This window comes from Strongylocentrotus purpuratus, unplaced genomic scaffold, assembly GCF_000002235.5.
Source record: "Strongylocentrotus purpuratus isolate Spur 01 unplaced genomic scaffold, Spur_5.0 spur5_scaffold_11, whole genome shotgun sequence".
NCBI classification, from domain to species: domain Eukaryota; kingdom Metazoa; phylum Echinodermata; class Echinoidea; order Camarodonta; family Strongylocentrotidae; genus Strongylocentrotus; species Strongylocentrotus purpuratus.
In genome coordinates, this window is record NW_022145596.1 from 24,927,558 (window position 1) to 24,941,362 (window position 13,805).

Genomic DNA, 13,805 nt, shown 5'->3' on the forward strand with positions numbered 1-13,805 from the left:
CGAGCATGCACATATTTATATGTGTATATATATATATTGACATGTAGATCTACATATTATATACATATAAATTTATATTATATATATATATATATATATATATATACACACGTATATATATGTAAATAAACTAAATATTATGTAGATACATATATGTTTATATGTACTTTGGCCCTCCTACAGTTACCCTCTTGCAAACATTATTAGAATTTTCTTTTTCGTTTTGCCTATTTGAGGACACTTGAAGACTGTCATTTCTAGTAAAATGAATGTTGAGAGTGGTGCCCCTAGCTCCCTAAAGCTATGGCTAGTCATTTTTCTCTGTATGCCCACGGGATGTTATCAGTGGGTCTCAGCATCTTTGCCCATTCACTCAGACAATTTAACAGGTAAGCGAACAAATCGCACCATTACAAAGTTCGCTATTATAAGTATTATTTATTAGGCAGTGCAGCGAATGTTTGCATGTACTATAAACTGGCATGATCATGTAGCGTTCAAAAAATTGTAGTCTAGATTTGTAGACTTGAACCAAAACAAAAATTATGTGTGTTACTCTGTGTGGGCGTGGGTACACACGCGATGACCAATGATTGAGTAGTGGCTTACTTTAGCTTTAAATACGAGAAGGCCCACATTTCTAATGATTAAATATTCTTCTCGCTTAGAGCTCCTTCGCCCATTTCCCTCTTACTTTGCACCCTTCCTTTTTAAAAGTTTTTCTCTTTCTCCCTCTCGCTCTCACTCTCACTCAGATCTCTCTCTCTCTCTCTCTCTCTCTCTCTCTCTCTCTCTCTCTCTCTCTCTCTCTCTCTCTTTTATCTCTTTTGTCTCTTGATCCCCATAAAACATAGGCCTACAAACAGATAAAATACTCATGATATCTCTCTCTTACTTAGAATTATCCCTTTTCCGTCCGCCAAATGACTTTTTGGTTTCCTCTCTTCAAATTGATGTAAATCACTCATGCCTGAAATATGCATTATATGAGTAGTATCAGATGAAAGAGGAGGATCTAAGCTTTACAAATATGTGTCATTTATCGATTATAATTGTGATTAAGTTATGATACAACATCGATAATTCTCGGTCTTGTTTTTTCTGGGATGCACTGTATATGTTTTTGAATGCTTTTTTATATGATTGTATGTTTGATGTAAACTTGCATTTTTTAGTCTTTGGATTTTTTGACGAGATTGAATAAAACCTAATTTGAATTGAATTGAATAATTACAGCCTCATTATAGACAGACATATATGTAGTGAACAAATTAGTCATTAAGTAGACATGGTCATTAGCAGGACATGTTCGTATCCTGTTAACGATTGAACAAAAGAAGTACTGCCCTCTACTTACGTTTGCAGGCAGAGGAAACTTAAAGGCCTTCCAAGAAACAATAGGTTTAATCATTAGTCATTAGTTTAATTAGTTATATTGTTCTTAATTTAGGGTTAGGATTAGGATTAATATATCAGTTTTTATGATGTCCAGTTAATACACCATGAGGGTATATATAGATGTCCTGATAATATAACAAGTTGGTATATGATATGTATATAGATTTACTGAAGGTGTCATTGAACAGAAATTTGGAGTGAAAAAGAGAGTCATTAAGTATACATACATGCATGGTCATTAGCAGGACAATTTTGTGTCCTTTTAACTATTGCATTTTTTATTTCTCATAAAAGGACTATATATTTATAAATATCTCTCTCTCTCTCTCTCTCTCTCTCTCTCTCTCTCTCTAGATATGGATTCCATATAGGAAAAAAAAAGAAAAAAATTTGGGGGGCTACTTTTCAATCTTGCCTGCATAAAATAACATTCTAAAATTTGTTTTGCATTGAACTCTATGCAAATTAATTTAAAGGGGCTCTTTTCTGATTTTCGGGGGCTATTTCGCCCTGAGCCCCCATGTATTTTTTACACTGATTCCATAGATATGTGTGTGCATGTAATAATATATGAAATACATGCATACGGTATGTCTGCCAAGGAGAATGTAAAAGGGTGAACATTCACAAAGCACAGTCACCTGCCATTTAAACTACCTTTTCCCAGGGAGGTGGGACTATACTCCCTACTTTTCCCCAATACTAATGATACACCTGTAGAATCTAGAAAGTACAAAATTCCATTGTTAGAAAAAAGTCAGTAACACAGTCGGCACATAACGAATTTCTGACCAGGCAGTGGTGGGAGGGGGTTATCTATAGATCTGCATTTTCAATATGATTTTCCATATTATTAACTTCTCTTTACAGGCAGACCCAATGTTCTGTTCATTGTGGTGGATGACCTTCGACCTTCTCTCAACAGCTATGGGGGTCCCATTCTTTCTCCTAATATTGATAACCTTGCGGCGCAATCTGCAGTGTTCCAACATGCAATGGTTCAGGTGAGAATTGATTCCAATCACAGTCGGTAAAAAGTGTACCTTTAACACAGATTTGTCATGAGCAGCCTAAATATTAGTCCACTGCCTGGACTGTTTCCGTGTGGCACGCCCAATCGGCTGAGAAAATAACACACCCTCACTGTTAAAACAAAGACAGTCCTTGCCTGTAGAGATATCTACATATGATCCTTGAGACAATGTGGTAATTTCACGGTTCTTTGTTTATTAACACAAGAAAGGTTATCATATTTTCAGTAGTCTATTTGGTTCAAATGTCAAAATGTGAAAAGGACGGACTTTATGGTGGCATGAAATGCAGATGATATTTACTACCAAGCTATATAGGAGAGGGTGTGGGGGGGGGGGGCAAGGGCTAGTTATGCCCCCTCAAATCACTAAAGGAACTAATAGAGTACTGAAGTGTTAACATCATTTTCACTCGTCGTTCAGGTTACTGGTTCTGAACAACAGAGCCTGCACATAAGGTTAACTGTGAAATCATTTAAGTAACAAGCTGAAACAGGGCAAATTTGTTGTTTTGGGGCTCTTGTGATCACCTCCACATTGTTTAGCACAAAATTGTTTGGAACCAGCAACCTTAATTGGCATATTGGCCAGTACGACGCCACACTTCCTTAACCTTCTATTAAAGGGATCCAGTAACTTTGTCTCAGATCCTTAAACAAAATCCTTGATTTTTTAGCTCATGCTGCAATCATAATTATAAACCTTTAAAGGGATCGTTTAACAATGTTAAATCTGAGATACACGGTCCTACATGTTATTAGTGTCTGTGATATGGTGTAACGTTGAAGCCCTAACAAAATCGCGCTTCAAAATGATCAAGAAGTGCCTCAAAAAAGTAAAAATCTTTGAGTGACCGGTTATACCATACTCGTTTTCCCCAATAGACTGTAGTGTTATGAAGACCGTCAGGCGAACGGTTTTCAAAATTTGTAATTCCAATCATAAATATCTTGATAATCGGACAGGCGATCGGCTTGTAAAAGTCATGGGGTTCCTGACTGACCTAAAGGTTTATAATTATCATTGCATCATGAGCTAAATCCAGAATTTTATTTCAGAATCTGAGACAAAGTTACCGGATCCCTTTAAATCATTCAGGAATCCCATGACCTTTACAAGCCGATCGCCTGTCTGATTATCAAGATATCTTTGATTGAAATTTCATTTTGCATTTTCCTAACGGTTTTGATAACACTACAGTATATTGGGGAAAATGAGTACCGTTATGGTAAAAACCGGTCCCTCAAAGATTTTTACTTTTTTGAGGCACTTCATGATCATTTTGAAGCGTAATTTTTTTAGGGCTTCAATATTACACCATATCACAGACACTGATAACACGTAGGGCCCAGCTTCTCAGATTTAACATTGTTTAATAAACGATGCCTTTAAGCTATTCTGGTCGTTGTTTTGTAGCAAGCAGTCTGTGGACCGAGCCGTATCTCCTTCATGACCAGCAGGAGACCAGACACCACCAAGCTCTATGACTTCTACTCTTACTGGAGAGAAGCAGCAGGAAACTACACCACCTTACCTCAACACTTCAAAGAGAATGGATACTTTACTGCTTCAGTTGGCAAGGTCTTCCATGGAGGTATAGAATATGATCGAAAAAAAGAATTGAAACAAGAAGATTTTTCACCTTTTAAATGCCTCCCATCCCCCCCCCCCCATATCTCAAGAACCTTTAGAGAAATGAGGCTTAAACCTGGTGATAGCATGTCACAACATATGATGATCATGTGATAAGATTTCGGATACATAGGTCAAAGGTCTAACAACACAAAGGTCAATTTTTGAAATTACAGGTTTTAGCCTTAGGCCTAAAAAAAAAAATTGATGACTTGGCGTAACGGGTCACTGAAAATTAGGGTAGGTAGGGCGATTTTTTTTTTTTTTTTTTGTGTTTTTTTGTTTGTTTGTTGTTGTTGTTGCTTATATTTGCATACATGAAATTAGCCATTTATACACATACATACATACAGTGGCGTAGATAGGTCCTCAGACCTTGGGGATGATCTGATGAGAGGGGTAGACCACAATATGTTCAAATAACTCCACGCACACACACACACACATATATGGACACACACACTGTGTGAGCAAACGGTGAGCAAGAAATTGTTGAAATCTTGATCACCTTGGGACCTGGGGGATGCATACATACACCTGGCCCCCCCCCCTGCATACATACATGTACATGTACATACACCCTCATGTATCGATACCCGAAATCTTGTAATAGTGACACTGTTTCAGACAACAGCAAATCAGAAAACGGACCACAGTTTCCTTAGATGCCTTGATGTTCTTAACCACAAAATTATCAGCGGCCAGATCTTGAACGATTTCTCCGATTGTTGCTTCAATGTCCACCTTCCGAAGAACGCTGAATAAAAAGTGAGCACCAAATTTACCCGTGAACTGAACGCCATAGGACGCCATGTTGGGGATACAATCGCCTAGCGGTACTATGGCGTACCTGCCCGCTGCACTCGGCGCGCGAGCTGGCCCAAACACGGCGCGGCAAAGCCCAGAACGAAAGCAACAAACATCCGGGTTTTCCCCACTGCGATATCAATATTTACGCAATCGCAATCGGATAAAAAAAAATAAAAAAGCGTAGGGTCGGCGATAAAAATAGGGTCGGGCGGGTTACGCCAAGTCATCAATTTTTTTTTTTAGGCCTTACTATTGCAATATCTTATGAACCACTAGAGATATGGGGTTCAAACTTGGTGATTGTATACATGTTGTATCAACATTCGGAAGACAAGCTAATTAGATTTCTGGTTAGTAGGTCAAAGGTTACAGAAGTAAATTTATGAAATTAAAGGTTTTTAGCCTTGCTATCTCAAAATCTAAACATGGTGACAGTATTAGTATAGATGATCCAATTGTATTTTGGGGCCAGTAGGTCAAGATCATAGTCGTCAGTTGACATTTAATCATAGACTTTTTGTTTTTAATATGATATGTCATGAATAATATCATACATTTCCTATACTGAATTTAGGGCTAAGACATATAGGAGACGCGGTGGCATTTGTCTTGTTACGAGGCCTTTTGGATGATTTCCAATCCTAAACCTTTTCCACTTTCAATCTACCTCTAATTTTTGTTTTTCATGCAGCAAATATTGCAATATTCCAAGACAAAAATCCCAATTCGAATCAGGTTCTCTTGAATTTCAGGAAGAAAGACAAGCTTTTCTTTCTTGGTCAAAACATATCAAAGATCAAGTAGAAATTATGGGGAAATTGCAGCTTTCTGCACTGAGCATGAAAGCATTAAAGGCTCCGGATATCTGACAAATACTCATTCATCATTTAAAGTATGTGGTTCCTTGCAAAGAGGTGTTTAAGATCTAATAGACTTGAAATGAGATATTGGTATTTTAAACTATTCAAATAAGGAACTAGAATATTTTAAAGTGTCATTATCTCAATACAGGTAAAGCTTCAAATGGAACCGATGACTACCCATACAGTTGGTCTGTAGAAGCATGGCATCCTCCAACGCAGGAATACAAGAGAGCTAAGGTATGATTAGTAAAGAATAAACCACATTTTGTTTGGCCAGGTTTGCAGCCAATGCTGTGGGGCTTGCAAGTTATGCCCCCCCCCCCCCCCCCCCGGGACTACTAAAACATCCCCTACAGGAAGTCTTGTTCTTAACCTTCCAAACTCTCCTTGAAGAAAAAAAATATATAGTTGAAAATGTTCAAGAGGCTTTTAGAGGGATATAGGGAAATTTAGAGGGTATGTTGTGACTGTGTACTGTGTAAGTGTTGGATATAATCCAAACTCATATAGACGTGATGCTTTTTTAGATAAATCACATTTAACTTGAATAATAATTGTTTAATAGTATAGTATTAATGACTGCTTTGAGAGAAGTAGTTGTTTTTATACGCTCTCGGGAAGGTTACAATTGGGCTGTTGCCCTCGGCACGCCTCGGGGCAATAGCACAATTCTAACCTTCCCTTGAGCGTATAAAAACAACTATTTCTCGAATATTAAAGCAGTCATTAATACTTTTATATGCCAAAAAAAAAAAAAAAAAAAAAAAACTTTTGTCGAAGATGAGATTCGATCTCTTGCGTACCAAAGGTGATGTATCGAAAACCGCCGCCTTAAACCGCTAGGCTATCGCGCTCTGTTACCATACGTTGCAGTTTTTTCTTATATATATACATTAAAATGGATTGAAAACGGCTTCGCGTGGTGGAAGCTTCGCGGCTGCTCCATTAAACAGGCCCTTCTTTTACTTTTGCAATGCATATTGGCACGAATTTAGATCAAGATCTATCGGCAGATGTTTTTTGTTTTTGGAAGTTTATTTTCGTCTTAATGTCAACAATGCAAGATAAAATTGTCGGTAAGATCGATCGAGATTCAATTGTATTGAAATTACCGACCAATTCTTCGCACACGTACGGTATCCTCGATCGCTCAGACCATTTTTTAACATGTAAACCTATGGGGTAACCATGGAGACTGACCTATTTTCCCAATAACCATGGTTATTGGGATTTTGAACTGTTTTTTAACCATGGTTACCGGGAATTTTCGGGAACAGTTTAAGTTTATGAATGCAATTTCGACCAATCAGATTGCTGGATTACTTAAGTGAGGTATATAATAATTACTCTTGTTTCATATATAGTGCTTTTCCAATTCAGTAACTAATCAAATCCCACCGCTGCCACCAGTATTAGTGTGATGCTATCATTTTTTCTTATCTTGTTGGAAACAGGTATGCAAGAACATGGATGGCACTCTTCATCAGAACATCATATGTCCTGTCAATGTCACAGAGATGCCCTTGCAGAGTCTCCCTGACATTCAAAGTACCGACCACGCCCTTGACCTTCTCCAACAATTTGCCTCAAGGTCACCTCAACCCCTTTCACCCTCCTCACCATCTCGCAAGTCTGCCTCAAAAGAGAGTGGCTCCCAGCACACCAAGGATACCTCACAGCCCTTCTTTCTGGGCGTGGGGTACCATAAACCACATGTTCCCTTCAAGTACCCCCAGGAGTACCGTGCTCTCTACCCCCTTGAAGAGGTGGAGATTGCCCCCAACCCTGACCTGCCTCCTAAGTTACCACCGGTGGCATTTGAGCCCTACACAAGCCTAATGGAGCGGGATGACATTGGTGCTCTCAATATCAGCTTCCCTTATGGTCCTATCCCTAGACCTTATCATGTAAGTAAGAAAGGAGGGGAATATTTATGATCTCGTCTATTTGCCTCTTACATACACTGACATAAGAAGAAGACAAAAAGTTAGGGTAATTGTTTCAAGGAACTGTCAAGTAAAAGTTCGCTGAAATCCCAATGAAACATCTGTTTTAAAATTAATACACGCTTCAGTGGGATTTCAGCAAACATGTAATTATTACAGTTTTATTAAATGATGCCGTAGTCTCAATTAGTTTCTGTGTTACATTGGTTTCAGGCGTTAGTCATTTAGATGGCTTCAGTACGAATCCCACTGCTGTCACCCAATGTAAACTAGAATTTCTAGCTATAAAATATAGAACTAATGTGGAGTTGAAATAAAATAATCTTACTCTCCTTTTAGAATTTAGAACTCAATTGTAACTATAGCAGACCTATAATTAGTATTATTTTTCATTTATGCTGTTGGAAGTTTTCTTTTTTTGTTGGCCTGCAAATGGGACATAATTCCTTTAGTCCTTTTCAAGGCACAGCAATGTCAGATGACAGGACATTTATCTTTATTTACTACTCTCCACCCTAGTGTGAAACGGGTACCGGTAGAATGCTAACATTAATGCTAACGTTGGAGTATGTGGTATGTGTGCAATTGTAAAACAGCGCCTGGCCTGAATACTCCCCAGGGTGCAGAGCACATGCACTATCATGTGCAGATTAGCATTGAATCTACCGTGGTAATGAAAATAAGAATGTAAAATAAAAACATACTACTTTTAGTAAGCGATTTACAAATATGACTATTGTTAGTATTATTGATATTATTATGGTAAGTTATATGCTTTGTCATTGTAATGTGTATCAGGTAATATATTTTGTATTCTTTCCATACGTCAGTATTTACTTAGGCAGAGCTACTATGCCGCTGCCACATACACAGATTTCCAGATGGGACGATTGCTTCAGGGCTTGGAAGACAACGGCTTTGCGAACAACACCATTATTGTCTTTGTTGGGGACCATGGTATGTACAACAATTTGCTCACAAAATTAATTGAATTTGTCGAGAATAATGCCAATTTTCTTCTCCATTATATAGTATTTGTTTTATTCATATATCTTCTCTTAGGGAAGGGGTTTTCTGTCTGTATTTTAATAACCTTTATGCTGGTTCTGGGCCTCATTTCATAAAACTAATAACAAGTTTAAATTTGATAACAAATCAAATGCAATAATTTCAGTAGCTTATAACAGTTAGTTTAACTCAGTTTTTTATAGGAAGTTTCATGAAAAGGGGCCCAGGAGTTTGGCAATGGGTTTATAAATGATTAGACTTCTTGAGTCTTAAGGTAAACAGTGGCATCTTTTTTATCTCATGAACATTGGGTCTATAGTGACAACCTGCATAATTATAACGACCACATTTTCTTGTCTCTCTTAGTTGAATGATCTCTATATACAGGTTTCTCTGTATCTTGATCTTAGGTTTGTGGAAAATGAATGTAGTACTTTTTTGTATTTAGCAGGCTCAATAAAGATTCACCAGTACCAAGCACTCCTGGACCTCTAGGAAGAACAGAGCCGTTTTAATAATGGCTCTGAATAGAGCATTCCAGCCGTTTTTAATTCTTGATTTGTATTGTATTTGTAAATTGTATAATTTTTATACGGAAAATAAAACCAAACCAAACCAAACTCCATTTCATATATTGGGCATGGTTCTGTGCCAAAGTTAGAAGAAATGTTTTCCCAGAAAATTTATCAGATTCTGCTTAAGTTGTGTGTTTATTTTTTGACAGGATGGCAGCTAGGAGAGCATTCAGAATGGTGCAAGTTCTCTAACTTTGAATTGGCCACTCGTGTTCCACTCATGGTTCATGTACCGGGAGTTACAGATGTGCAAAAACAGCCGAGGACAAAGAAGTTTCCTCTGAAGGATCTACTCAAGAATAAAAAGTCAGGTGAAAGGAGGTATTCTAGTGTTCTCAAAGAGGGACAAGTCGTGAATGAATTTGTCGAACTGGTAGATATGTTCCCAACTCTTGCCGAATTAGCTGGACTCCAAGTGCCAAGTACTTGCCCTCCAAATCCGTTCAAGGTTGATTTCTGCACGGAAGGGGTAAGCTTTGCACCCCTCATCACTAGAGGCTTTGGTAGAAAAGGGGTTTCTTACACCCGATGGAAGAACGCAACCTTCAGTCAATACCCACGACCAGGCGATGTGCCAACACTCGAGTCTGACCTCCCCCATTTAGTCAACATCACCATAATGGGATATTCCATGCGAACTAGTGACTACCATTTCACAGAGTGGATCGGATTCAACCATTCCATTTTCCAGGGGGATTGGGAGGATGTTCATGCGAGGGAGCTTTATGTGTTGGCCACAGATCCACTTGAGGACGACAATGTAGCTGACAGTCTAGACTATCAAGATTTAATCCAGGACTTGCACATAAAGCTCATGCGTGGATGGAGGGATTCCTTGCCTGTCTAAATTTAAATTTTATACTAAATGACTATATATGCCTATATTGCTGCTTTTTCTAACTTGCCTTTTTTTTAAAAGTGTGCTACAAAGGGATCGTTATTAATGCAATATTTTTAAGGAAGTTTTTAAATATGTGTATTGTAATTTAAATCCCCCAAATCACTCAAATCCATGTTCATTACTAGAGCCAAGGTAATACTGTGCGTCCCCAAAAACACTTTTGAAATGGCTGCCAAATAAAAAATATATGATTCTGGGGAAAAGTTTTATATGTATGGAAAGCTCATAAACTCAACTTTCATATGACACCAAAAAGTCTGAAAATAATTCATGCTTGGGTGAGCACTGCTCACTTTTGTAAAGGGTATGAAAATTAGGTTGTGCAGGATTTAGCCTTCCAATTTGTGAGAGGTAAATCCTTTGGAGCTCACAAATTTAGGGTGATATGATTGCTTAGCCTTCGTTTGCTTAGCGGCCATGGCTCTTGCAGTCTTCAATCGATTCTGATGTTGTCTGATGTAGCCACTCACCGTTCTGTATCGCTGAGCTTCCCCACCTAGGTCGATATCACAAATAAAAATACATGAAGTGGGTGCATGTAACAATATATATTACTACTATTTTGGTTGAACAAGATTTACCTTTATTGCTCATTTCATTTTCTGGGGTTTCTTCTTGGGCTTCTGCTGACAGATCATCTTCTCTGACTTCTGATGATTCGTCTTCCGAAGAGTACACAATGTCTGTGTGTATGTAAAATATTGATAATAATAATAATAATAATATATTACATTTATAAAGCGCTTAATCGCTGAACAAAAATTAAAAATTAATGTTAGCCTACAAGTTTTAACAATATTATATATGATACATAATTGTGATAACAAATTCCTAATAACAACTAAACTGCCATTAATACTCACACTATGTAGTAAACAAATTTAATGTTCAAATCCGAAACCCTATATGAGAGTCGAATATAATTGTGCTAGCGTCAACAACCACATTTAGAGGACCAGCTAGTCTTTTCATTTTGCACACCTCTTTCCTAAATCTGCTACTTCACAGAAGACAGAAGTTCCTTTTCCAAATTGCTCAGCATATCAGTACTGAAGACATTTGAATCACCCCTGTGCAAGTGATGATAATCCTCTATTGTCATCTTGGACATTTCTCCCTGGCCTCTTCTGTTGAATGCAATGGTCTAGCTGTGAAAGCAAAACCTTTGCCAGTTTCTTCAATGTTTGTTGCTTTGAGTTAAGTTCCGATTTCAGGAAGTTGCATAAGGCTACAACATCTTCGGTTAACGGGATGAGTTTTATGTGGTTCTTCTTTCTTTCATTCAGAGTACGCAGAGCATGACTTGATACTTCCTCGTTCCATTTGCTTTCTAGCAGTTTCAAGAAACCTTTCGCTTTGTGTTCAGCAGTCTCATCTCCCCTTATCAACGCATGACCTAGTTCCATCAGACAAACCTTGTTGAGAGTATGGCCAAGCTTCAATGCAACACTGGGACTTGAGAAGGTATGCAAGTGTTCATCAAAGCCACCAACCTTCCTTGTTGCCTCTGTGACAAATAGGAACTCAGTTGGTTGTACAAGGGTTCTCAGTCCAGCATTGCTTTTACCTTCATATTTCCTGTACTCAATAACAAGCTGGGAGATTTCCCTTAGTAGTTGTCCTGGCTCTTGTCGTGACCCAATTTGCAGCACAGCTTCCTTCCAAGTGCAACAATGCATGGATCACTTCAAATGACTCGAGATATGTGATCATCTTTCAACCCACTCAATACCCTATTACATGGGCCCTCAGAGATACCAGGAGCTGATGGGATTATTTGCTGTCCTGCACGAACTGCACCTCTCTTTCCTTTTTTTCGTTCATCCTTTTCCAAGCAGGTGTGTTTCCACATTTCTTTTCTTGAATACCACCCAAGACACTGCACACATGGACTGTAATGTGAGGAGTCTTCAGTACATGTGGGCCTGTGCACAACAATGATTTCTCCTTTCCCCTCTTCTAGAACCTCAACATTGTGTCTATGGTTACCAAGATTTCTGGCCCTTGTGATGAGATTCGATCTCTTCCTCGACTTTGGTGAAAGTGCTAGCATTTCTGCAACCAAAGTATTATTGGGATGCTGCTTCAGATGTACAGAGAGTATTTTGTGAGGTTTTTTACACATGAAACATTAGGCAATTTTATCATAACACCGTTTGTGCCCGTTTTTGGTTGTCATCACAGTAATAGCCACCTTATTGTCAAGGCTTGTTCCGTCTTCTTGGTCTGATTTGTCATTATGTTCTTCACATTTGCCCTCACTAACTTGATATGCATGACTGGATCTCCAGCGCCTCAAGGACAACGGTAGCACCATTTCCTGCTATCATGAGATTCAGATTCTAAACATGACGACGGAACATACGATTCCGAAGAGGAAATATGTGTATCGGTATGGTCACTAACTTCGTCATCATCACTTATTTCATCTTTGCACGTATCGTCACTGGCTGAGTCCCAAGCACTAATGGCACAGAAATCACTTTGACCTGGCTTCTTCGGTTGCTTCATTTGCTTTTCATTGCAAATTCGTTGCCTTTTTCTTGCTGGGGCTTTTGTTGAAGGACCAGCTTCTGGAGCAGATCCCTTGACGGACCATCTTCTCTGGCTTCATATCACTACAGGGCACTATTTATCATTCATAAAATCGATTTAATTGATTAATTTGTTGTTTTTCCCTCTGGGGATATCCCCAGATCCACACGTATCCCCACAAAGAAGGTGTGTATTCAGATGGTTGTCCCCAGAAACCACCCTATACAAACGCACACACACACACACACACACACACACACACATAACGTACACTTCATACATGGCTACCTCATCTTGTTTTATACATTCATGTACCTGATAGCAATCTGTCAAAAGGGTGTTTTTTACAAGATATTTTATACCGAGACAATGTAGTACTACTAATTATATAATGGGGTAACTTATTCCACTTTTTAACACAGACAGTTCTCAATGATTTTAAGGCAGTATGGGTCCTGGCGTACGACTGATGGATAAGGTTACTCTGACGAGTATGATAATGATGGATGGAAGAGTTTTCCACAAACACATTAGTTACTTTAGTCAAAAATGTATACTGGAGTGATTGACATTTAAACATAAATATTACGCAATTAAGAGATACCAATTCATCAAAAGGCGAAATACGTAATTGCTAAAACAAAGGAGTACTAGGTGAACTATATTCTGAATTTGGACACGACTAAACAAGTAAACAGATCAAATTGTAGAGGAGGAGCCTTCACACATACACACATAAACACCCATATCAACACACACACAACACTAAATACAAAGTAAAAGATCAATGGATACATGTGTAATATGTAAAAAAAAAAAAAAAAAAAAAAAAATCTTACAAGCAAGAAAGATGTTCAGAAAAAGAGTCGGTGCAAAACCTCTGGGATTGATAAAGAGTTACCAGGTATTTAAGAATGTTTCAACTCATTACAAGGTTGAAACTTGTCGAAGGGAAGAGAAGGCCCTTTTCATAGAAATTCCTCCTCACTGGTTTTTAAGGCGGCCATGATCTCCTGTCGATGGACCAAGCAGCCTCAACTTTAGGTTGGTTGGTAAGCTTCATCAGGATCTGGTGATTCGTCTTAGTCAGGTCCTCTTGGATCGAG

The 13,805-nt window shown here is 38.3% G+C and overlaps 1 protein-coding gene across 1 annotated transcript; it reads left to right on the plus strand.

Annotated features, from left to right (window-relative positions):
- Nucleotides 1-227: 227 nt before the first annotated feature.
- LOC579992 (iduronate 2-sulfatase) lies at nucleotides 228-10,131 on the plus strand. Its single transcript, XM_780077.5, has 7 exons — nucleotides 228-389; nucleotides 2,269-2,402; nucleotides 3,846-4,023; nucleotides 5,883-5,971; nucleotides 7,189-7,641; nucleotides 8,511-8,637; nucleotides 9,413-10,131. Exons 1-7 carry the CDS (start codon nucleotides 266-268, stop codon nucleotides 10,108-10,110), a joined length of 1,803 nt encoding a protein of 600 aa, XP_785170.4. The 5' UTR covers nucleotides 228-265; the 3' UTR covers nucleotides 10,111-10,131.
- Nucleotides 10,132-13,805: the final 3,674 nt, after the last annotated feature.

Bases quoted from the DNA above. Each gene is read 5' to 3' on its own strand.
- LOC579992 (XM_780077.5), top strand. From the start codon at position 266: ATGAATGTTGAGAGTGGTGCCCCTAGCTCCCTAAAGCTATGGCTAGTC. The intron at 5,972-7,188 runs GTATGATTAGTA...TGTTGGAAACAG, and splicing joins AGGAATACAAGAGAGCTAAG to GTATGCAAGAACATGGATGG. The intron at 7,642-8,510 runs GTAAGTAAGAAA...TCCATACGTCAG, and splicing joins CTATCCCTAGACCTTATCAT to TATTTACTTAGGCAGAGCTA.